This window comes from Schistocerca cancellata, chromosome 2, assembly GCF_023864275.1.
Source record: "Schistocerca cancellata isolate TAMUIC-IGC-003103 chromosome 2, iqSchCanc2.1, whole genome shotgun sequence".
Classification (NCBI taxonomy): domain Eukaryota; kingdom Metazoa; phylum Arthropoda; class Insecta; order Orthoptera; family Acrididae; genus Schistocerca; species Schistocerca cancellata.
In genome coordinates, this window is record NC_064627.1 from 687,751,112 (window position 1) to 687,773,765 (window position 22,654).

The 22,654-nt window shown below is 40.9% G+C and overlaps 1 protein-coding gene across 1 annotated transcript in view; it reads left to right on the forward strand.

Moving 5' to 3' along the window:
* LOC126147842 (sialin-like) overlaps positions 1 to 22,654 on the forward strand; it is a 119,016-nt gene that overhangs the window by 59,584 nt on the left and 36,778 nt on the right. Inside the window, exons 4-7 of the mRNA XM_049915720.1 lie at positions 2,775 to 2,859; positions 13,808 to 14,028; positions 17,360 to 17,506; positions 22,272 to 22,404. Coding sequence (XP_049771677.1) covers positions 2,775 to 2,859; positions 13,808 to 14,028; positions 17,360 to 17,506; positions 22,272 to 22,404 — 586 coding nt within the window. The remainder of the gene's footprint in view (positions 1 to 2,774; positions 2,860 to 13,807; positions 14,029 to 17,359; positions 17,507 to 22,271; positions 22,405 to 22,654) is intronic.

Below are 22,654 nucleotides of genomic sequence, written 5' to 3' on the forward strand. Positions count from 1 at the left end.
GTGGTCTCCCATATTGTTCCAACTGTTTCACGACTCTCTAACTTGCAAACTGTCCAGATCACTGAGCACACTGCACCCATCATGGAAGCCAGCTCCAGGCCTGGGTTTGCCTCTCTCATCATTTGTCTGTTGTCTCCAATGTTCTCCTGCTGGATGCAGAGATGGATATCCACCCAGTTGTCATCCCGACTACTTTATGCCCTCATATCCTGGAAGTCCCTAACTGGGGACATTAGGGTACATCACCTATTAAACCCCTTGCCAGGCAACATGCCTACTAGCCAGTACTGAACACAGATGTGGAGGTTATGGTGTGTAAACTGTTCTCCATGTGCCCAACATCAGGCTACTCCACCTCAGTCTTTCAGCCCCTGGCCCACAGCCCCCGTCACCTCTGGGACTGCATTCATCTGGACTTTGCTGGTCCGTTTCTGGGCTCTCTGTGCATCATTGTCATGGCTGCTTTTTCCAACTACCCATAAGTGGTTACCATAGCATCCACTGCCACCACACTCAATGTGTTTATCCAGATTCTCACCATTGACAATGGTTCACACTTCCCAGTGAAGGCCTCTATACAGTTCTGCAATGCCAATGGCGTCAATCCCCCATTTAGCCCAGTTTTCACCTATCCTCTAGTGGTGAAGTGGTGCAGATGGTGTGAACATTTAAACAACTAATGTTGAAAGCACTGGGTGCATCCACCACCGCAGCAGCACTGATGGTATCCCTGAGCACCTATAGGACCACCCAACCTTGTCCATGACCACAGCCTGTAGAGCACATCTGTGGATAACAGCCACATACTCTCCTCCATCACCTCCTGGCACCACAGCCTTCAGACGCTGGACCCAATATGGTGGGTGATACCCCTCCACCCTCCCCCCTCAGAGGTTCAGCAGTCTGGGCACATTCATATGGAACAATATCTTCACGGATACCAATTACAGTGGTTGCCACCCCTGGGTGCCATCCTTCAGTAATTGATACTCCAAGAGGTTTGGAGCATCGACACATCAACTAGCTCCATACCCCCTACTGGCTGCACCACCGTCGGTGGATCACTCGGAGTTGGAGTGGCCACCCTTGCAAATCTCTCTCCCACATGGGTACACTTTGTACTCCAGGGCACTGTCAGCAGTTCCAGTGGATGCATGTGGGGAGGTAGGGCCCTCTGCAGCTTTCCTCCACTCAACAGTCATTTCCCTTACTGCCATTTCACAGCACATTGCCTGATGACCTGCATTTCTTCTCCTAGCTGACATGCTACTCTGCTAGGACATGGACTGTGCCAGCAGTTCACCTTCCAAAACATCACCTAGGGTGCTTGTTGTCTTTCCATGTTTTTGGCAATTTATTGTCAGTACCCTCAGACAGTTGGTCAGTATCTCCTGGTAATGTCCAATTGTGGCATGCTGTCAGTGGCTCAGAAGGGAGTTCAACATGCAGCAATGAAAATTTGTGATCATTTGCCCAATAATGTAAAATATCTGAGAAGTAACAAAGCAAGTTTTAAATATAGCCTAAAATAATTTCTCCTGAACAGCTCCTTTTATCCCATGGATGAATTTCTATTTAAAATTAGCAGCTGATAAAAAGAAAAAAAATCTTTAAGTGTAGTTGCACGAATAGGATTATAAAATAATGTGTTCATTAATGTTAACACTAAGCATGTATACATATTCAGTAACCTGACTTGTCCCATGTCATTTTGATAAAATAATCATTCAAATGACCTGTGGATCATGTAAATAACTAACTAACTGACTAACTAACCCACTCAATCTATGCAATATCCTTGTCCATCCTATTTCACCAATGCATCCATCCCTTGCCCCATGTCTCATATCCTTGTGATACACGTACATGCAGTACCTGTCCCATATGTCCTCCCTCTACCACCTAGCCCCATCCTGTCACAGGTATCTCTATCACATCAAAGGGAGGGCCATCTGTGAGAGAAGTCATGTGATCTATCAACTTAATTTCAACCAATGTGCCATATTCTATGTGGGCACGACCATTAACGAACTGTCTGTCCACATGAACAGCCACTGACAAATGGTGGCCAAGACACAGCTGGACCACTCTACTTCAAAGACAGCTTCATAGCTTGTGCCATCCGGATTCTTCCAGCCATTACCAATTTTTCTGAATTGCAGCATATCCTTTGGTCTCATAGCGTACCTAAATATTAGTTTCCCTTCTCTGCTTCTCTCCTCTCCCCCCCCCTCCCCCCACCACACATGCATGCACATCCACCAGCACTACTAAACTTAACTACCCACTATCCTATCCCCATCACACAGTATGCTCCTTCCCACTCCCACAGGCAGCACTAGTATCTTCCCCCATCCTTCTCCTGTTATCCCTCCCTTTCTGTTTTCCATATGTACCCTGTACCCCCACAACCAACCTAAACCAAGATGGTTTTCTCACCTCAGATGCAGTTGCTACTAGGCATTAGTGACCAGAGATGAAAGTGGCTTTGTGTGTGCACAAATTTTGAATGTGTGTGTGTTTTGTTTTGTCCACATCTGATCAACAAGTTATTCCAGTAGCTATATCCTAGCTAGCAGTCTTTTCTCAATGTGCCTGCCTGCCTGCCAATCAGTGCCTCCTCTACGTGGTGAGCAGCAGTCTATCATTTTCATATTGCTGTAATGTTTCCAAACAGAAATCTTAACCAGAGTCTTACCTTTATAAAACAAAATAGCCTTAAAAATTCTGATCAAACTGCTTGTTTAATGACCACTTCTGTTCTTGGATTTTAGGGCCATGCACTACCTTCATTGCATTGCATGACTGCTAACTGGATACCTCCAAATGAAAGAAGCAAGTTTGTCACTGCGTATGTTGGTATGTTAAAATTTCTACATATTTTTTATAGTTATACTAGCTGATTACCAGAGATCTGCTATTTATCCCAGTCTTGTAGGGAAAGATAGGGATAGGAATTATATATGTCTGAAGTGGGAAAACAAACTTAGTTTATTTAAATATGGTGCCATATCCTCACAGTAATTTTTCCCAGGTAGTAAACCATATGTGTATAAAGTTCTGTACAACTATTTTCCTCTTCCCTCCCCTATTGCCACACCCACCCATACGCACATATGAAGTCGTACACATACCAAGTTTGGCTATAACTGCCACAAGCATTCCAGAGTTTTGCTTCACATGTTACCCCTTCTTACTGCCACCATCACCCTTAGGGGTTAAATGACATCAGGACTGTCACCTGTCAGCATAGTAACCCCAAACATTATGGGTTTGATGCTAATGTTATTTGTTTATAAGTATTTTATATCTCACTACCTTCACTACCGTACCCATGTATCTGGATGCTAAGTGTGTCTTATTACATCACTATTTTTTCCATGTGATATGTGTTATACATTTCAAGTTTGGGTGAATTATCTCCAGGTGTTCCAGAGCTAAACATACATTGTCAGTACTTTGCTAGCCTCTTCCTCACTCTCACAAATAGTTGTATCCTGTCCCTATACTATTTTATTCTGTGAAGTATGCCTAGTAAGCTGTATGTTTACCAAGGTTTGGGCAATACAGTATTGCTCCAGACATACAAACACACACATACCCACACAGACACACACACACACATCCTTGGGAAATTCTCTCATGTTCCATATCAGTTTCTTTCATTGTTACATTTAACTGTTAAAAGCATTGCATATGTTAAATGCTGTGCAAATTTTACTTGCAATACACTAATTTTAGAGGAGGCTCTAAAGAGCACTATTCCTAAATTTCAGAATTGTTTGTTCTTTCATCAGGGAGAAAGGAGGGACAGGTTTAGGGAAGTTGGCAAGGAAGGACAGGTCTACAAACTCAAGATTGAGAGGGACCCAGCTGTTGTGTGCATAAGATGAAAGTTAGGAATAGCATTTTCATTTTTAAATGTGTCTCTTGGCGGTGCTGGATTTTGCCCCCTGAGGATAAGGTAAGGTCAGCAATTCTGTCTCCTCCTAATTTTCCAGTTTTCTCAAGTGAATTATGAATTTATCAGTCAGTGTGCTCCCTGCCGCCGTTGGATAAGCAGCTGCAGCAGCAAGTCGTATACTCCTAGCTCACTCATTTGTTACATAGTTTAATTCTTAATTTCTTTGCATGTTTTTGGTACTTGCATTGTTTAATTCATAAATTTCGGGCGTATTATAGTATTTGAGAGTTGTAGCATCACGTTTTAGTACTCGAATAGTGTTAAATCGCGTAGTCTCCTTCTGCCGCCGAGCAGTGTGTCAGCAGTGCACAAGTGGCAGCATTACTGCATTTACTAGGCAATCTTGTATTTTAATAACCGCTTCAATTTTGTGTCGTTTTGTTTGCGCTCTCTGTAGATTAGTTCAGACGTTCTTTGCACAAGTTTTTAGCATGGATAGGGACTGCAACTGCTGTGTTCGGATGCAGGCTGAGTTGGCATCCCTTCGCTCCCAGCTTCAGGCAGTGTTGGCTTCGGTCACACAGCTTGAGGCTGTTGCCAATGGGCATCACTGTGGGGGTCCGGATGGGGGTTTGTCGGGGACGGCCAGCTCGTCCCACGCATCCCCCGATCGGACTACGACTGTGGTTGCCCGGGATACTGCCCGCATTGAGGCTGATCCCTCACCTGTGGTAGAGTGGGAGGTCGTCTCAAGGTGTGGCAGGGGGCGAAAGACATTCCGGAGGGCTGAACGGAAGGCCTCTCCAGTTTGTCTGACGAACCGGTTTCAGGCTCTGTCTCAGGCTGATACTGATCTTCAGCCTGACATGGCTGCTTGTCCTGTTCCAGAGGTTGCCCCTCAGTCTGCAAGATCCGGGCAGTCGCAGAGGGTGGGCTTACTGGTAGTTGGGAGCTCCAACGTCAGGCGCGTAATGGGGCCCCTTAGGGATATGGCAGCAAGGGAGGGGAAGAAAACCAAAGTGCACTCCGTGTGCATACCGGGGGGAGTCATTCCAGATGTGGAAAGGGTCCTTCCGGATGCCATGAAGGGTACAGGGTGCACCCATCTGCAGGTGGTCGCTCATGTCGGCACCAATGATGTGTGTCGCTATGGATCGGAGGAAATCCTCTCTGGCTTCCGGCGGCTATCTGATTTGGTGAAGACTGCCAGTCTCGCTAGCGGGATGAAAGCTGAGCTCACCATCTGCAGCATCGTCGACAGGACTGACTGCAGACCTTTGGTACAGAGCCGAGTGGAGGGTCTGAATCAGAGGCTGAGACGGTTCTGCGACCATGTGGGCTGCAGATTCCTCGACTTGCGCCATAGGGTGGTGGGGTTTCGGGTTCTGCTGGATAGGTCAGGAGTCCACTACACGCAACAAGCGGCTACACGGGTAGCAGGGGTTGTGTGGCGTGGGCTGGGCGGTTTTTTAGGTTAGATGGCCTCGGGCAAGTGCAGAAAGGGCAACAGCCTCAACGGGTGCGGGGCAAAGTCAGGACATGCGGGGACCAAGCAGCAATCGGTATTGTAATTGTAAACTGTCGAAGCTGCGTTGGTAAAGTACCGGAACTTCAAGCGCTGATAGAAAGCACCGAAGCTGAAATCGTTATAGGTACAGAAAGCTGGCTGAAGCCAGAGATAAATTCTGCCGAAATTTTTACAAAGGCACAGACGGTGTTTAGAAAGGATAGATTGCATGCAACCGGTGGTGGAGTGTTCGTCGCTGTTAGTAGTAGTTTATCCTGTAGTGAAGTAGAAGTGGATAGTTCCTGTGAATTATTATGGGTGGAGGTTACACTCAACAACCAAGCTAGGTTAATAATTGGCTCCTTTTACCGACCCCCCGACTCAGCAGCATTAGTGGCAGAACAACTGAGAGAAACTTTGGAATACATTTCACATAAATTTTCTCAGCATGTTATGGTCTTAGGTGGAGATTTCAATTTACCAGATATAGACTGGGACACTCAGATGTTTAGGACGGGTGGTAGGGACAGAGCATCGAGTGACATTATACTGAGTGCACTATCCGAAAATTACCTCGAGCAATTAAACAGAGAACCGACTCGTGGAGATAACATCTTGGACCTACTGATAACAAACAACCCAAACTTTTCGACTCTGTAAGTGCAGAACAGGGAATCAGTGATCATAAGGCCGTTGCAGCATCCCTGAATATGGAAGTTAATAGGAATATAAAAAAAGGGAGGAAGGTTTATCTGTTTAGCAAGAGTAATAGAAGGCAGATTTCAGACTACCTAACAGATCAAAACGAAAATTTCTGTTCCGACACTGACAATGTTGAGTGTTTATGGAAAAAGTTCAAGGCAATCGTAAAATGCGTTTTAGACAGGTACGTGCCGAGCAAAACTGTGAGGGACGGGAAAAACCCACCGTGGTACAACAACAAAGTTAGGAAACTACTGCGAAAGCAAAGAGAGCTTCACTCCAAGTTTAAACGCAGCCAAAACCTCTCAGACAAACAGAAGCTAAACGATGTCAAAGTTAGCGTAAGGAGGGCTATGCGTGAAGCGTTCAGTGAATTCGAAAGTAAAATACTAGGTACCGACTTGACAGAAAATCCTAGGAAGTTCTGGTCTTACGTTAAATCAGTAAGTGGCTCGAAACATCATGTCCAGACACTCCGGGATGATGATGGCATTGAAACAGAGGATGACAAGCGTAAAGCTGAAATACTAAACACCTTTTTCCAAAGCTGTTTCACAGAGGAAGACCGCACTGCAGTTCCTTCTCTAAATCCTCGCACCAATGAAAAAATGGCTGACATTGAAATAAGTGTCCAAGGAATAGAAAAGCAACTGGAATCACTCAACAGAGGAAAGTCCACTGGACCTGACGGGATACCAATTCGATTCTACACAGAGTACGCGAAAGAACTTGCCCCCCTTCTAACAGCCGTGTACCGCAAGTCTCTAGAGGAACAGAAGGTTCCAAATGATTGGAAAAGAGCACAGGTAGTCCCAGTCTTCAAGAAGGGTCGTCGAGCAGATGCGCAAAACTATAGACCTATCTCTCTGACGTCGATCTGTTGTAGAATTTTAGAACATGTCTTTTGCTCGAGTATCATGTCGTTTTTGGAAACTCAGAATCTACTATGTAGGAATCAACATGGATTCCGGAAACAGCGATCGTGTGAAACCCAACTCGCTTTATTTGTTCATGAGACCCAGAAAATATTAGATACAGGCTCCCAGGTAGATGCCATTTTCCTTGACTTCCGGAAGGCGTTCGATACAGTTCCGCACTGTCGCCTGATAAACAAAGTAAGAGCCTACGGAATATCAGACCAGCTGTGTGGCTGGATTGAAGGGTTTTTAGCAAACAGAACACAGCATGTTGTTCTCAATGGAGAGACATCTACAGACGTTAAAGTAACCTCTGGCGTGCCACAGGGGAGTGTTATGGGACCATTGCTTTTCACAATATATATAAATGACCTAGTAGATAGTGTCGGAAGTTCCATGCGGCTTTTCGCGGATGATGCTGTAGTATACAGAGAAGTTGCAGCATTAGAAAATTGTAGCGAAATGCAGGAAGATCTGCAGCGGATAGGCACTTGGTGCAGGGAGTGGCAACTGACCCTTAACATAGACAAATGTAATGTATTGCGAATACATAGAAAGAAGGATCCTTTATTGTATGATTATATGATAACGGAACAAACACTGGTAGCAGTTACTTCTGTAAAATATCTGGGAGTATGCGTGCGGAACGATTTGAAGTGGAATGATCATATAACATTAATTGTTGGTAAGGCGGGTACCAGGTTGAGATTCATTGGGAGAGTCCTTAGAAAATGTAGTCCATCAACAAAGGAGGTGGCTTACAAAACACTCGTTTGACCTATACTTGAGTATTGCTCATCAGTGTGGGATCCGTACCAGATCGGGTTGACGGAGGAGATAGAGAAGATCCAAAGAAGAGCGGCGCGTTTCGTCACAGGGTTATTTGGTAACCGTGATAGCGTTACGGAGATGTTTAACAAACTCAAGTGGCAGACTCTGCAAGAGAGGCGCTCTGCATCGCGGTGTAGCTTGCTCGCCAGGTTTCGAGAGGGTGCGTTTCTGGATGAGGTATCGAATATATTGCTGCCCCCTACTTATACCTCCCGAGGAGATCACGAATGTAAAATTAGAGAGATTAGAGTGCGCACAGAGGCTTTCAGACAGTCGTTCTTCCCGCGAACCATACGCGACTGGAACAGGAAAGGGAGGTAATGACAGTGGTACGTAAAGTGCCCTCCGCCACACACCGTTGGGTGGCTTGCGGAGTATAAATGTAGATGTAGATGTAGATACAACTTTTAGAGGTACAAATTTATGCTCCATTATATTTGGTGTGATGTCTTGGAAGTGGTGTGATGCTTTTAAGCTCTGTTGAAAATTATTTGAATTTTATGCATTAACTACTGGTAGCACATAACCTTAAGTGAAGTTTGGTTGTTAATAATTACCACTATTCATCAAGAATCACAGATCATCTTGTTTCATGTGTGTAGTTAGCTTTGAAGTACCAAGAGCATTGGTATCAATAATGGTAATGCCAGAGAAGAGAAAGCAGTGCCAGGCAGTAATTAATTTCCTAAATGTGTGTAGAGACTAACTGTAGTGGAGTTGTGGCAGATCTGGCTGGGATCATGAAGTAAATGACTCCACAGAGCATTTAGTATGGAAGTTTGGAATTGGGAATATTTTAAGATGAAGTGTCAAAATGTAATTCTCACTCTATATTAGAATTATATTATTGTAAGCTCTTAATAAGAGCACTGTGAGTGATTTAAGGTGTTGGAATAAAAATGAGCCCTCTGAAGAGTGATGTTTTGCAGAGTATAAATGCAGATGTGGATTAACAACAGTTCAACAAATATGTCATTCAACTGGGACACTAATATCACCAAACAAGTTGTTCAGCTGATCGATCCACATGATAAATGGGTGGCACAGTGGACATCTGCTTGAATAAATGTGATAATGGGATGCATATTTATTACAGATACTGAGAGAACGCCATGTTTGATGTGGAATATCTGAATATAGAGCTTTCACACGTGGCGCCCATAGTAGAGACTGCTGGTTGTAGCTGTATTACAATGTTATACCTATTCATATGGAAAGTGTCCACTGAGGGATCTCATTGCAGACTGGGTTCATCTGATATTGTTGCATGTCTTCTCAGTTGCTGGTGGTATCTATCAAGATTACAAGATATACACTCATTGACATCCTGTGAAGTAATGCTTGAAGAAAACTTTGCAGACTTTGTTAATTATGATTAGCATTCAAGCACATCTAATCTTGATGCTGTTGGATACTCTGGGGGTTTCATGGAACAGTATATGTTTTTTGACATTTTATGCACAGTCAATTTACAAAAAAAGCAAATTGGGACTTTGTGTATAAGTGTCCAAGACTGAGCACAAGGACACTATTTATAAATCAAAGGAAAAAATATCCTAAGCTTATACACAGAAAAAGTTGATTACCAATGATACATAGAAGGTATACCAAATAAATGCAAGGCTATGTGTGAAGTTGAAGCCCAAGAGATCAAATTGGAAAAAACAAAAACGGTGAGAAATCTCTACCACAATGATATTTCCCAGTCGTAAATGTACTAATGTGTTCTAAAGTAATAATATTGTTTACATATACTCAAACAAGTCTTACTTCGAGATGCATAATCTTCTTTGTTGACAGTCAGTTTAGATACCAATGGAGCAACAATGCCAATGTGCCCTTTTGCAGTTAACTCATCAAACATAACAGCCTCTGGAAACAAGAATATGGTGGCACTTACATTACTGCACTTATGCAAACAAGCATAATTGACTAAATTCACTTTGATACCTTAAAAAGCTCCCGGGACAGTATATTAGTCTCCCATACTGGTCCCTGTAGAGTGCTATAGATCTTGTACCAGGTGATTATGTGAGTCTCCATTACTTTGTATACCATGACAATGAACTGGTATCTATGTGCCATTTGATTATAAGAAATTAGGACCATAAGATGGCTGGATGAGGGTCAGTAGAATGGCAGAAAGGAGCTACCATGTTTGGATGTGCCCATGGCCACATCGTAAGTCAAGTTGGCTAATGTGTTGGTATATCATTGTAGACCCTACAGTGATATCTACAAGGTACTTTTTACCACTCATAGTAATGTAAAAACAGTTGCCGTTAAGAAGATCCTACCTGACAGTGATCAGAAATAGCTGTCACACTTTGTCAATAACAGTCGGTTTTGAACCAGAAAGAAATTGCTGCCGCCAGTGATTACAGGTTCATCTCAACCAGTTTCCAAGTGAATATTACAGAGGGAACTACATACAATGGTCTTTTGGTATCAGGTACTTTGCAAAATATTCTCAGTGGCACCACATAAAGTCACATTGTCCATTGACCAAATAACATAAATACTGACAGTAGTTGGCTGGAGATGTGTGTAGTTTGATGAGACACAATTTTGCCTCTTTATGCAAAGTGTAGAGTGTACTGACAGCTGAATGAGGCAGTTAATCCATAATATGTGAAGGATTTAGTTAAAGCTGGAAGTAGTCACAGGGGAGAAGGGGTTTCAAAACACAGTTTGGATCCACTCATTCTGAGTACCATGAAGGTGAACTAGAATGTTCGTTTCAACATTTTCAGCAACTGAGTATTACCCTTTCTTCTACAGCATCATGATGAGTATGGACACTCTGACATTACGAGATGACAACAGCAGTGTTCACATGGCCACACATATAAGTTTCTGATTTTGCAAACACTGAGACACCCCATTGCAGCTCAACTGCCATTCTAAATCATCTAATCTTAATGCCATAGATAATGTGTGGGACTATCTGGAACAGCAGGTGAGATGTAGCAGTCAATATCCTTGCAATCTGGCAGCTCTGTGTGATTTAATCATCAATGAGTGGCCTCAGATGGATAAGGCATACCTGATGAAACGTGTAGACTCTTTTCCTCACCAAACTGAGGCCATTGTCATGGTCATTTGTGGCGTTACACAATATTAACATGACGTCTTGTGGTGATGACTAGTTTTTTGTGTGATGTTCTCAGCAAATCTGAATTTTTATGGTGTGCATACTTCTGCATTAGTAGCAACTACAATGACAGGAGGCAGTTTGTGTCAATCAAAAATAAACACTCTTCCTTCACAGAGATTGGTACTCATGTTCCCCATGGCTGTATCACTGGATCCTTCTTTTTCAATATTGCTGCCTCATTTCATAGATCAGATCATCAATGTTCTGCTGATAACACACAGGAATTACTCAGACTTCCACTCCACCAATTCTTATAAAATAGATTACTCCATACTCTAGAGAAAACACAACAACTTGTTTTAGGGTTATCCAAGGGGATGGAAATATATCATTTGAACTTTTACAATGCATATTGACTTCAAATTGGGGTGAAGATTACAATGTGCCTGCAAGAAGACACACTACAACCCTATAAACTGCAAAAATTTAGACATGGAGTTTGTAAGAACTGCCTTGGAGCCAAAACACTGATGAGCCAAAATATTATGACCATCTGCTTAATAGTCTGTTGGTCCATCTTTGGAAACCAATACAGCAGTGATTCTGCATGGCATAGATTTGAATAGTAGGTCCCAGAAGTAAGTGGCACCAGGTATTTATACAAAAGTTATACAGTTCCTGTAAATTATGGGACAGCAGTTCTTGGTCACAGAGCTGGCATCTGAACCTTGCTAGGCATGTTCCATCAGGCTAAGATAAGGGAAATTTGGTGGCCAAGGCATCAGTGTGAGCTCACTATCATGCTTGACAAACCACCGTAGCATGAGTCTGGCTTTGTGATGAGGGCAGATATTCTTCTTGAAGATGCCATCACTGTCGGAGAAGTAATGTAGGTAGTCTGCAATAATATTCAAGCAGTCCGCAGCAGTCAAAGTGCTTTCAGTGGGACATGGAAGCCCAGATGAATGACTCTTAAAAACAATACTTTCCCCACCAGCCGGGGTCCACACTGTGGTCTATGTTTTGAGCAACTGTTCACCTCAGTGATGGCATATCCAAACATGACCATCAATCTAGTGAAACAGGAAACGTTATTAATCCAACAAGGTAACACATTTCCATTGACCCACAGCCCAATCTCTATGATCTGGTGCCCACTGCAATTGTAACTGATGATGTCCCTCGATTAACATGGGAACACATATGGGTTGTCTGCTGTGGAGCACCACGTTCAGCAGTGTCCACTGAGTAGTGTGCTCTGAAACACTTGTGCCTGCATCAGCACTGTATTCTGTCACCATATTTCCCACAGATTGCCATCTACCCTGCTTTACAGAATGGGTAAGTCTCCAACCTCCATGTTCTGTGAAGAGGCTTGGTTGCCCAGCACACTGTCACCTTTTAGTTGTTTCGCTTTCCACAGATGCTCACAACAGTAGGCAGCAAATGGCAAACCAGCTTCATGGTTTCTAAGATGCTCATTCCACATGCTGGTTCTTAACAATCATCTCTTTTCAGAGTCACTCACGTCAATAGATTTCCCCATTTGCAGCCCATATTGTTGCTCGAGTGACTCCCCATTTGTTTCTGCTCTGCTTATATAGTGTCCTTACTGCATCATGTGCCTGCAAAGTCACAAGACAGCATTCAGATTCATAGTGGGTAAATTCATTATGTTTTTTTCTCATCAGATTATTTTGGACTCTTCCAGTCACATATTTCATGTGGTCTTCTCGTTTGGGAATACACTTCTCACATTACCAGCATTTTAGAAAATACAAAAATGTAATGTTTAAGTCTCGACCCAGGCAGTACTGTTTCCATCTATTTTTAGTAGACTCAGACTACTGATTGTTGTAAATCTGTACATTGACACCTGTCTCTTTGTCAAAATAAAGGTGTGAAATCTGATGTCATGGAACAGATTTGTGACTACAGTATCAGAACAAGGCAGGCCACAGTATTCAAGGGACACTTGCAAAAAAGTGGGAATTCATGCAAAGTGAATTATCCCAAAACCCATATCAAAATTGCCATGCCGTTAAAATGCCTCTAAGATTAAGTAATTCCATTTTATAATGTAAAAGAATTCTATGAACATAACAATGCTGATATCAGTTTTCAGGCTACCACAATAACTGAAGCCGTGGTCTCACTCATTCTTCCAATATAAAGCAGAGTACAGTAATTCAGTTTCAGTGGAGCAAAAAGAGACGTAGGAAATATTTTATGAAATTATTCCTGTTGCTTGAGCTCCACTTTAATATTTTGACTCTTCAAGTAACTGATTTACAGGACTGAGACAATTTTTGTTGTGGTGTTTGCATAAAGGTTACAATTTATGGCACTGTTCCAGGAACCAAGTGTGTGTCAATGATTCTGAACTCAGTGCAAGGACTGAATCAGTGACTTTCATAATTTTGTGACAACACAGATATTGACTTCTTAGATTTGTTCCAAATGGCATTAAACTGCAGGAAATACCTGAATGTGTAAAGAGTACAATACACATCAGAGGTTGTTGCCAGTGTAGCTATGGAATAATTAACTCTCACTGTTATCAGGATGATCACAGTTGCAGAAGACTCTAAATTAACTGTATCAAATGCAGCTCCCTCTAATTGCATCATGGTAAGCTTGTTAGTGCCAAACTGCTACTTCCTTTCGCTGTTACTCTCTACCCAAACACTTACTATTACAATTTTTCCAGAACATAACTTCTAGGTCATCAGCAATTTATCTGTTCATTTTACCTATTTAACCTTTTACCCAATTCTTTTAATTTCTGATTACTTTATTATAGTGATTTGTATCTTGTAGATAACTGCATAAATAATTGTTTGTTGCAGGTAGCTCTGTGGGGGCTGCTCTTACCTACCCCGTGTGTGGTCTGCTCATTGCGTGGTTTGGTTGGCCTGCTGCATTCTACAGCACAGGGGGACTAGGGATAGTATGGTTTGTAGCCTGGATGTTCCTTACGTATGACACACCTGCCAAACATCCACGTATTAGTGAAGATGAGAGAGAATATATAGCAACAAGTTTAGGGAAGACTATTGTCAAGAGAAAAGTGAGTGTATTTTGTTCAGGAAAGTAAGAGACAAACAATATTAGATTTCAAGTAAGAAAATGTCTTTTATTTCTGTTTTATTTGACACTAGCTGATTATTTGGTGGTTTGCAATTAATTATTTATTACATTGTCAGATTAGATAGTGAAAGGAATGAAATCCATTCATAGTATAAATACAAGTTTAGTTTGCCTGTGTATTTTTAACAGATAAATACTGCAACAAATTATAAAGTAAAATATTTTACAAATCCATTTAGGTTTACCTCCCGGGTTTCCCAGATAGTGAGTGATACATGTACAAAGTTTCTTTAAACTGCTCAACCTACTATGCTTTATATGTCATTACACACCCACCTTTGTGGGTCAGTTGTAGTCAGGATTGTCAATAATCAGCCTAGTAACCGCAGTAACTATGGATCCGACACTAATACTGACTTCGTTTAGTGTTTTGATAGACTACCTCCTTTCCACCCCTTCTAGAATTGATAGGGGTGTGCTACTCTCACAGTATTTTTTCCTACATAGTAACTCATATATGTACTAAATTTGATTAAAATTGCTCCATGTTCGCAAACTTATGTTTGTGTGTCACTCCCTTTCTATCAACTCCCATTCCCACCTCTAGGAATGTTAGGTGTGTACTAATCCCATTTTCTTCAGTCAGCTAAGCAATAATAAAACTGTAGATTTGGTATTAATATAGTTCATTTTTGGTTATTTTTAAATTTCATCTCATTTGCATCCTCACCCCACCCGAAGGGTGCTAGGATGTCTTACCTCACTAATATATTTTTCTAAATAGTAATTCTAGTAGGTACAAAGTTAGGTTGAAATTGCTCAACTTTACAAATTGGGTGGCTTGGGCTGTCTGACCGATCCTGTTATTGTCTGTTACTGCTAAGTCATATTAAGTTTTGTACAAGTGAGTTCAAGCATTCTACAATTATGCTTTACAATTCTCCCCTTCCTTTACCCATCCCCACTCACACAGCTAGAGGGGCTAAAAGTCCTCAGGATTGTCATCAGCCACTCAAGGATCTCCAAGAACTATTGATTTGACACTGATATTTTTCATTTTTTATTATTTTTATGTCACCCCCTTTTCTCCTTACCTGTAATGGTGCTAAGTATCTCCCTCCCCCACCCTCTCCTGCCACCTCCAGTCACTAATTCATACACATACTGCATTTTTTTGAAATTCCTCCAAGTCTTAAAGAGACAGGGGGGGAGGGGGGGGGGGGGACGGGAGAACATATGTAGGAGTAAAGGTAACAACTTACAGAGTAACAAAAGCATTGAGTTGACAACAGGTACTCAAAAAGAATGAAAACTTTACTACCTTGTGGGTAAATCCTTCTTTGAGCTAGAGCACACATGTGTGTATCTTAGCTCAAAAAAGTTTTCACCTTTTTGTGTGCCTGTCAATTACTTAACACTTATGCTATTTGAAGAGTTGGTAACTTCACTGCTACATTATTAACATTCTGCCAGAACCTCCCATTCCATGTACAAGGTATTTGAAAAGGTGGTACACATTCCTAAAGGGGATACTAATTTTAAAAAATAGAAGGAAAGTTCCTGTATTTATATGTCAGGAAACTAATATCTGCTGAGATATGCTTAATTTTAGTTGTGACAAATAATGTGTAGTTTGGTGGTGTAGGCCATCACAACAGATTGCGTAGTAAGTTACCACAACAAACATGTGTGGGCAGATGCAAATCCCCAAGCAATCATGGAGATGAGGCAGCAGGGTCATTTCAGGACCTGTGTATGGGCAAGAAATGATGGTGAAAAACTCATAGAGCCTTGCACTTTGCCAAACAGATTAACAAATTTTTGCACAGTGAATTACCAGTACAACTGTAAAATGTTACCCTTGTAGAAAGACAATGACTATAGTTTATGCACAGTGGGGCACAATCTCATTTTCTGTGTATCATATGACATTATCTCACCTCAGTGGTTCAGCAGTGGTGGATAGCTTGAGGAGGCCCCTAGCATGACCTTCCCATCCAGTAGACCTGAATTCGCTGGTTTTCTGGCTGTGGAGACATTTAAAGGTATATGTGTATGCCCAACCCATTGACAATGTGCAGAAATTACAGAAGTGTGTGACCAATTCATGTGATGCAATTTCAACTGAAGACAGGTGTATTTGAGAGTGCATGATTCACTGTGAAGAAGGGCTGAAGGATGTGTCAGGGAGCATGCCAACTACTTGCACCCTTGCACCACTGCCTGTGGTGTGTATTTCTGTGTAACAGATAGATAAGATTAAAAGGACAGATGAGCTCATATCTCAACAGGATAAGAACTGTGTGGACAGATGGTAATTAGACTGTATTAAGTGTGTAGGATGTAATATGTATATGAGGTCTGTAGTTATCTTCTGAAAGCACATACATGGTCTCCATTGCTTTTTCTGTAATGGCTTTAACTGTAACAAATGTTGTTTCAATACAGATTTTGCTTTTATAAACAGAAAAATGTTACTTAGAGCAAGATCTGCTGAGTAGAGCAGATGTTGCAGCACAAGGATCCCATGCTTATCCAAAAACAAATTGACAGGCATTAGGTCCTTGGACACCATTTTTGAAGAAACTTTCCTGTGAAAGTGTTCAAATAAACTCTGTAAAACTATTTTTTTGTCAGTTCTTGCAATACCAGAAACTGCACAAATACTCAAATGATGGTCTTTTCAGATTAAATCTTCTGTTTTTTCCTATGTTTTAATCCTTTGTTGACATTGAAGGTCACCCTAAACATGACTCATCTTCAGTCTTTTCTCATCCCTCTCTGAACCATATAAATCACTTAAAAATTTAAAATGAAAAATATTTATTGCTGAACCCTTGTTTCAGTAAAGAATGAGCTTCAATGGCAGGATTCCCAGATTTTTCTCAAAATTTCACATTAATCTGTTGCTCTTTCCAAATTTTTCTGATGGGCTGTGAATAGATAGCCTGACTCAAATGAAGGTCATGGCTTGACTGAGGGGTCAGCAGGTGAATGGGTGGTGGAAATGGCAAGAGGATCTGTCACATGACTTGTCAGTGAAGCGTCTAACCTTGAGTTTCGCGCAGCTTGACTACTTAAAAATTAGTCCAGCTATTTTTTAGACAGTTCATCTGTTTATAGAGATCATAATATGGAAAAAAATGTAGGATGGTGTCAAAATAGTTAAAACACTAAGTGAAATAAAAGAGAAAACAGTTTTTGAAAATACATATGAAGAAATATATTTATTTTATTTTATTACAATTTTTAAAACATTTGTATAATCTGTTTGGATCTTTTAGTTATATATAGCATTATTTCCCTTGCAGCCACCAATTCCATGGGGTAAAATTCTAACATCAAAAGCCTTCATGATGTGTGTTATTGCTCACTGGTCCATTAATTGTGGGCAGTTCACTTTGTTGACTCATGCACCCATATTCTTCAAATACATCTATGGGTGGGATGTAAAGAAGGTAAGTACAGCATTACCCATACAACAAGTTTCACAAAATGAACAGAACTACAGGAAATCAGATGTAAATACAATATGCTGCCTGTAAAGACTGTTCGTTGACTATTATTACACAGTTCTATCACTACATTTCTCATAAAACCTGAGTGAGAATGAGTCAATATATTTAGCCATTTATTAAGGAATGAGCCACTCTGGTGCTCGTTATTTTTTATGAAACTTGAAATTAACAGCAGTACGTTCTACATTTTGTCATCAGTCTTTGTTGTCTATTGAGGAAATTTGTCTTATTTCCAGTGTTTAGCTATTGTAAATTAGAGACACAATGAAATTAATTAACAAATAAATAATTTGTTGAAGTTCTCCGCTCAGTTATACTCCCACTTCCAAGAAGGTATATGTCACATGTTCCCTGGGTAATGTACACAATTCTGAGTGTGTTGAATGTGCAAGGTAAGAGGCAACTGCCTCATGTCTGAAATCCAGGACATTCCAGCAGAGGAAGAAAACTGATAGAAAATGAGACAGTTGAGGTGACACTGAGATGGTAGCCATACCTTCCAAATATAATGGCAAGAAGTTAATTGCTTCTCACAGGAGAAAAACAACACTGCTCATAGAGGCCAGCACTTTCTGAAAACAGTTGATATCAAAACAGTTATTCTTTCCTAAACTGTGCATAGAAGATTGTGATAACAATTTGGTCAGAGATGTACACTGCTCTCTCATTTCATCCACGACTAAAATTTGAAGAATCATAAATATGTGCTATAATAAGAAGACCAGTGTACCACTCCCACATTAGGATTTAATGAATAGAGATACAAGTGTAATTAAGGCTTTATCTTTATGACAATCTTCTATTTCTGTCACAATTGCTGTCAGTTGATGATAGTTTCCAGCAAACAGGAGCCCATACAGAGGAAAGCTCCAATAATGTCAGATATCAATATGGGGCTTGGAAGTGAGCTACAAAATTAGAATCATGGAACACTGCAAAAATATTTAGTCAGTTTAATATTAGGATGCATAGTCATTAGTAGTTTGTTCTTAAAGAATCTGTGACATATTTGTTCATACGAGGGTAAGTCAAATGAAAATCTTAAATTTGTAATAAAACTAGAAATTTGGCACCGTTATCCTGTAAGTTGGTATGTGTGCTACAAACAGCATGTAGAATGGCCTGTATGTGTCAGCATAGTGCAGATGCACACATACTGTTGCAGTATCAGTATAAAGATGGCTGCCTCACTTGCTACTTGCACCAGGGAAGAACAGCGTTCTGTTATTCGGTTTTTGTGTAGTGAAGGTATGAAACCTATTGACATTCATCGATGAAAGAAGGTTCAGTACAGTGATGCATGTTTGTCACAGCAGCGAGTCTACGAATGGAGTAGGAGGTTCGCAAATGGTGTGACTTCAGTGGAAGATGCTCCTCATCCCGGTCAACTCGTTGTGCCTCCACAGAACATTGCAGCAGTTGAAGCCATAGTGAAGGAAAACTGCCAAGTGACACTGAATGACATTGCAGCATGTAAGAACTTCTTCGGCACTTTGAACAAGAGAGTGATGGCTTCCTTGCAAGAATCATTACAGGGGAGAAAACCTGGGTTCTCTTCCACCAACTGGAAATGAAGAGAGCGAGCAAGGAATGGTGCCATTCCTCATCACCAAAACCAAAGAAGTTTCAAACAGAATCATCAGCAGGGAAGGTTATGCTGACTCTCTTTTGGGATGAAAAAGGCATCATTTCTTAGCATTACATGTCTCGACGGACCACTGTCACCAGTGCATCATACACAGATCTTCTAAAAAATCATCTGTGGCCTGCAATCAAATCAAAGTGACGTGGATTGCTGTCAGCAGGTGTCTTTTTGCAACACGACAATGCAAGGCCCCACACTGCCCGTACAACAGTTGCAGCAATCACAGACTTGCATTTTGAGTGTCTTCCTCATCCACCATACTCACCAGGCCTTGGTCCAAGTGATTTCCGTATGTTTGGACCACTCAAAGATGCAATGGTAGGAAAGAAGTTCCGTTCTGATGAAGAGGTACACCACATGGTTCATGAGTGGTTGCGTGGACTACCAAAAGAATTTTTTTCTAAAGGAATTTATTCGCTTTGTAAGTGCTGGAGTACTTGCATTGAGCATGGGGCAGATTATGTTGAAAAGCGATACAGCTTTGTACCACTTCTGCACAATAAATTTAAAAATATATTTAAGGTTTTCATTTGACTCACTCTCATATAATACTCATCTGTTTAGTCTTTGATAACAGTGGCAAGTGAGGTGTAATAATACCACGATATTGTTACCTAAAATGATAAGAACTGAGAAAATTGACATCTCTGCTGACAATGAAAATGAAGATGATCACAGTGAAAGTGCTCCATATTTAAAACCCATTAGGCATTACTCTATCCAGTAGATATAATTCACCAAGAAGTCTACAAATCTATATACTGTTATTTGAATGGTCTGTGATAAATCATGATCTATTAAAAATGTAATAAATTGCAGTGTGGAAAGAACTGGTCAGTAAGGATGAGTTGATATAGAGAACCAAATTGGATAAGTTATTAAACTGACCAATAACTGAAAGAACTTGACTGCTACATAACAAATCACCATGCCTCTGATCATATGTTCCAGCAACACTGCTTCATGGAAGTCTTAACTTGTGCTTTTTCATGTACTATTAAATAAATATCTTCATGCAGGATGCAAGGGAGGGAACAGCAGTTCTGAGTGCTATTGAAGCTACCAACCTCCAAATATCACTTGGCACAAATATCTGCTCCAGATATAAAACAAAAAAATCATATTAACTATCTATACTCTGAGGATGAAAGAAGGAAAACAATCCACAGCTGAAGATGAAAGTAATAATACTCTAAATATAATGAGGAAATACATTGCCTGATGAAAAAAGTGGAACACTCAAGAGTGGGGATGTAAACAATATGAAACTCCATTGGCTGAGAAAAAATATGATTCAGTGATTATGAAATTGAGACAAGTTTATAAAAAAACTTGACAGTATGAATCCATTTTTCTGTATGATGTTGTGCCCCCTCTGGGCTGGATGCATGAAGTCATTCAGTTGGGGAGTGTGTCATAAAGCCACTATATCGTCTCATCAGGCAAGCTGGCCTACAACTGTTGTAACTGGTACTTCATGTCCTGGATACTGGCTCTGAGATGGGGTTGACATCCAAACTCATCCTGTACATATTCTTTTGGGGACAGATCTGAGAATCTTGTTGGCCATGGAAATACCTGAATATGTTGCATACAGTTCGTAGAGACATGTACAGTGTGTAGTTGAGCATTGTTCTGTTGAAAAACGTCATTATACTGTCACATGAGAGGTAGCATACGAGGATGCAGGATGTCTGTAATGTACTGTAGTGCTGTCAGAAAACCCTTAATCACTACCAGCGTTGACCTGAGGTCTTATCAAATGGCTGTTCACACTATGCTGCCAAAAGTACTGCCACTGTGCCTCTCCGAAACATTGGAAGAATGGGGCTTCTCTCCAGGTTGCTGCAATACTCAGTGATTATGGTAACTCTAGGTATTGCAGAACCAGGATTCATCTTTGAATACAATGTAATGCCATTCATCAGCAGTCCATATTTCCAGGTCACCACACCACTTCAAATACAAGCATTTGTGTTATGGTGTTAATGACAGCATGTGCATAGCATGGTAATTCCATGGTCCTGCTAGCACTAGATCCTCACCAATGGTGCAGGGTGACATAGCAGAGAGTCCATAAGTTGTTCTTGTATAACATTGAAATCAATCAATTTTTGACTAAACATTTTAATTGGATAGATAAAAAATTTACTCCAAGTGGTGGCAGAAGACACACATAAAAGAATGTTATAATTAGGCAAGCTTTCAGAGCCTGTGCCTTCTTCTTCAGGCAGAGGGTTGAAGGGGAAGGAAGGGGGTGAAGGAAAAGGAGTGGAGATGTCTAGGAAAAGGGGTAGATTTCAAAAAAGGCACTCAGAACTGTGCACCAGGGGAGACTTACCAAGTCTAGCTGACTTTCCTGAAATCTACCTGTTTTCCTAGACCTCTCCAGTCCTTTCCTTTCACCCCTCTTCCTTCCCCTTCAACTCTTCTGCCTGAAGAAGGATCCACAGGCTCTGAAAGCTTGCCTAATTATAACTTACTTTTATGTGTGTATCTGTCACCACTTGGTGAGTAGATTTTTTATCCATCCAATTAAAAAAAATTGTTCTTGATGGGAGGCACAGATGTGAAGGGGTTATTATGTGCCTGGTGCACAGTACAGCAAGCTTTCCTTGCGGTGGTTAGACATAATTGATTGGAAACTGTGTCAGGTGATGATAATGCTATCTCACACTAGTATGCAGTGTCTCCAGTCCTTCACAGCCTTCAGTTAAGATGTAATGTTATATCATGCCTCTTAGGTACCCTATGAAGCTTACTGAGAATGCTAAATACAAACTTTGGTGGCTGTGCTGTGTCACAGAGCATTACAACTCCATAATCATTCACTTACCCACCAATGGTGTGTACATGTTCTAAGTTACAATGGCATCAGACCATGTCTTCTGGGTGCTTCACTTTTTGTCAGGCAGTGCATTTTATTTTTATGCTTCTCGCAATTTTGAATATATAGTTTTATGTAAGAATAAGTGTGCTCTTGATTTTTTATATCTTTGTATTAAGGAAATAATTGTTGTTTCAGTTTGTAGTTGTGGATGGCACTACCATCTGTTGCAGGCTGGTGTTCTCTCTGGAGTGCCTCATGCTTGCAGGATGATGTTTGCATTCATTATTTCTGCCATCTGTGATTACATGTTAGTAAAAGAAGTTACTTCAAGGACAAATGTACGAAAATTTGCAAATTTTGTCTGTAAGTGTCATTTCTCTGCTAATAACATAAATGATAACTGTGTATAACAGTGATAATCCACCCAAAATAAATGTATCTTTTCTTACATAATCTCTTCCACTTGAAATTTACTTGCGGATTAAAGAATTTTCTACACCAATTATTTGAGAACCTGTAAATTTGGTGTATAAGCACAAAGTTTTGCTTTGATACATCAGCGGCATTTTATAACAGTGAAAAGTCTATACAGATTACACTACACTGAATGGAT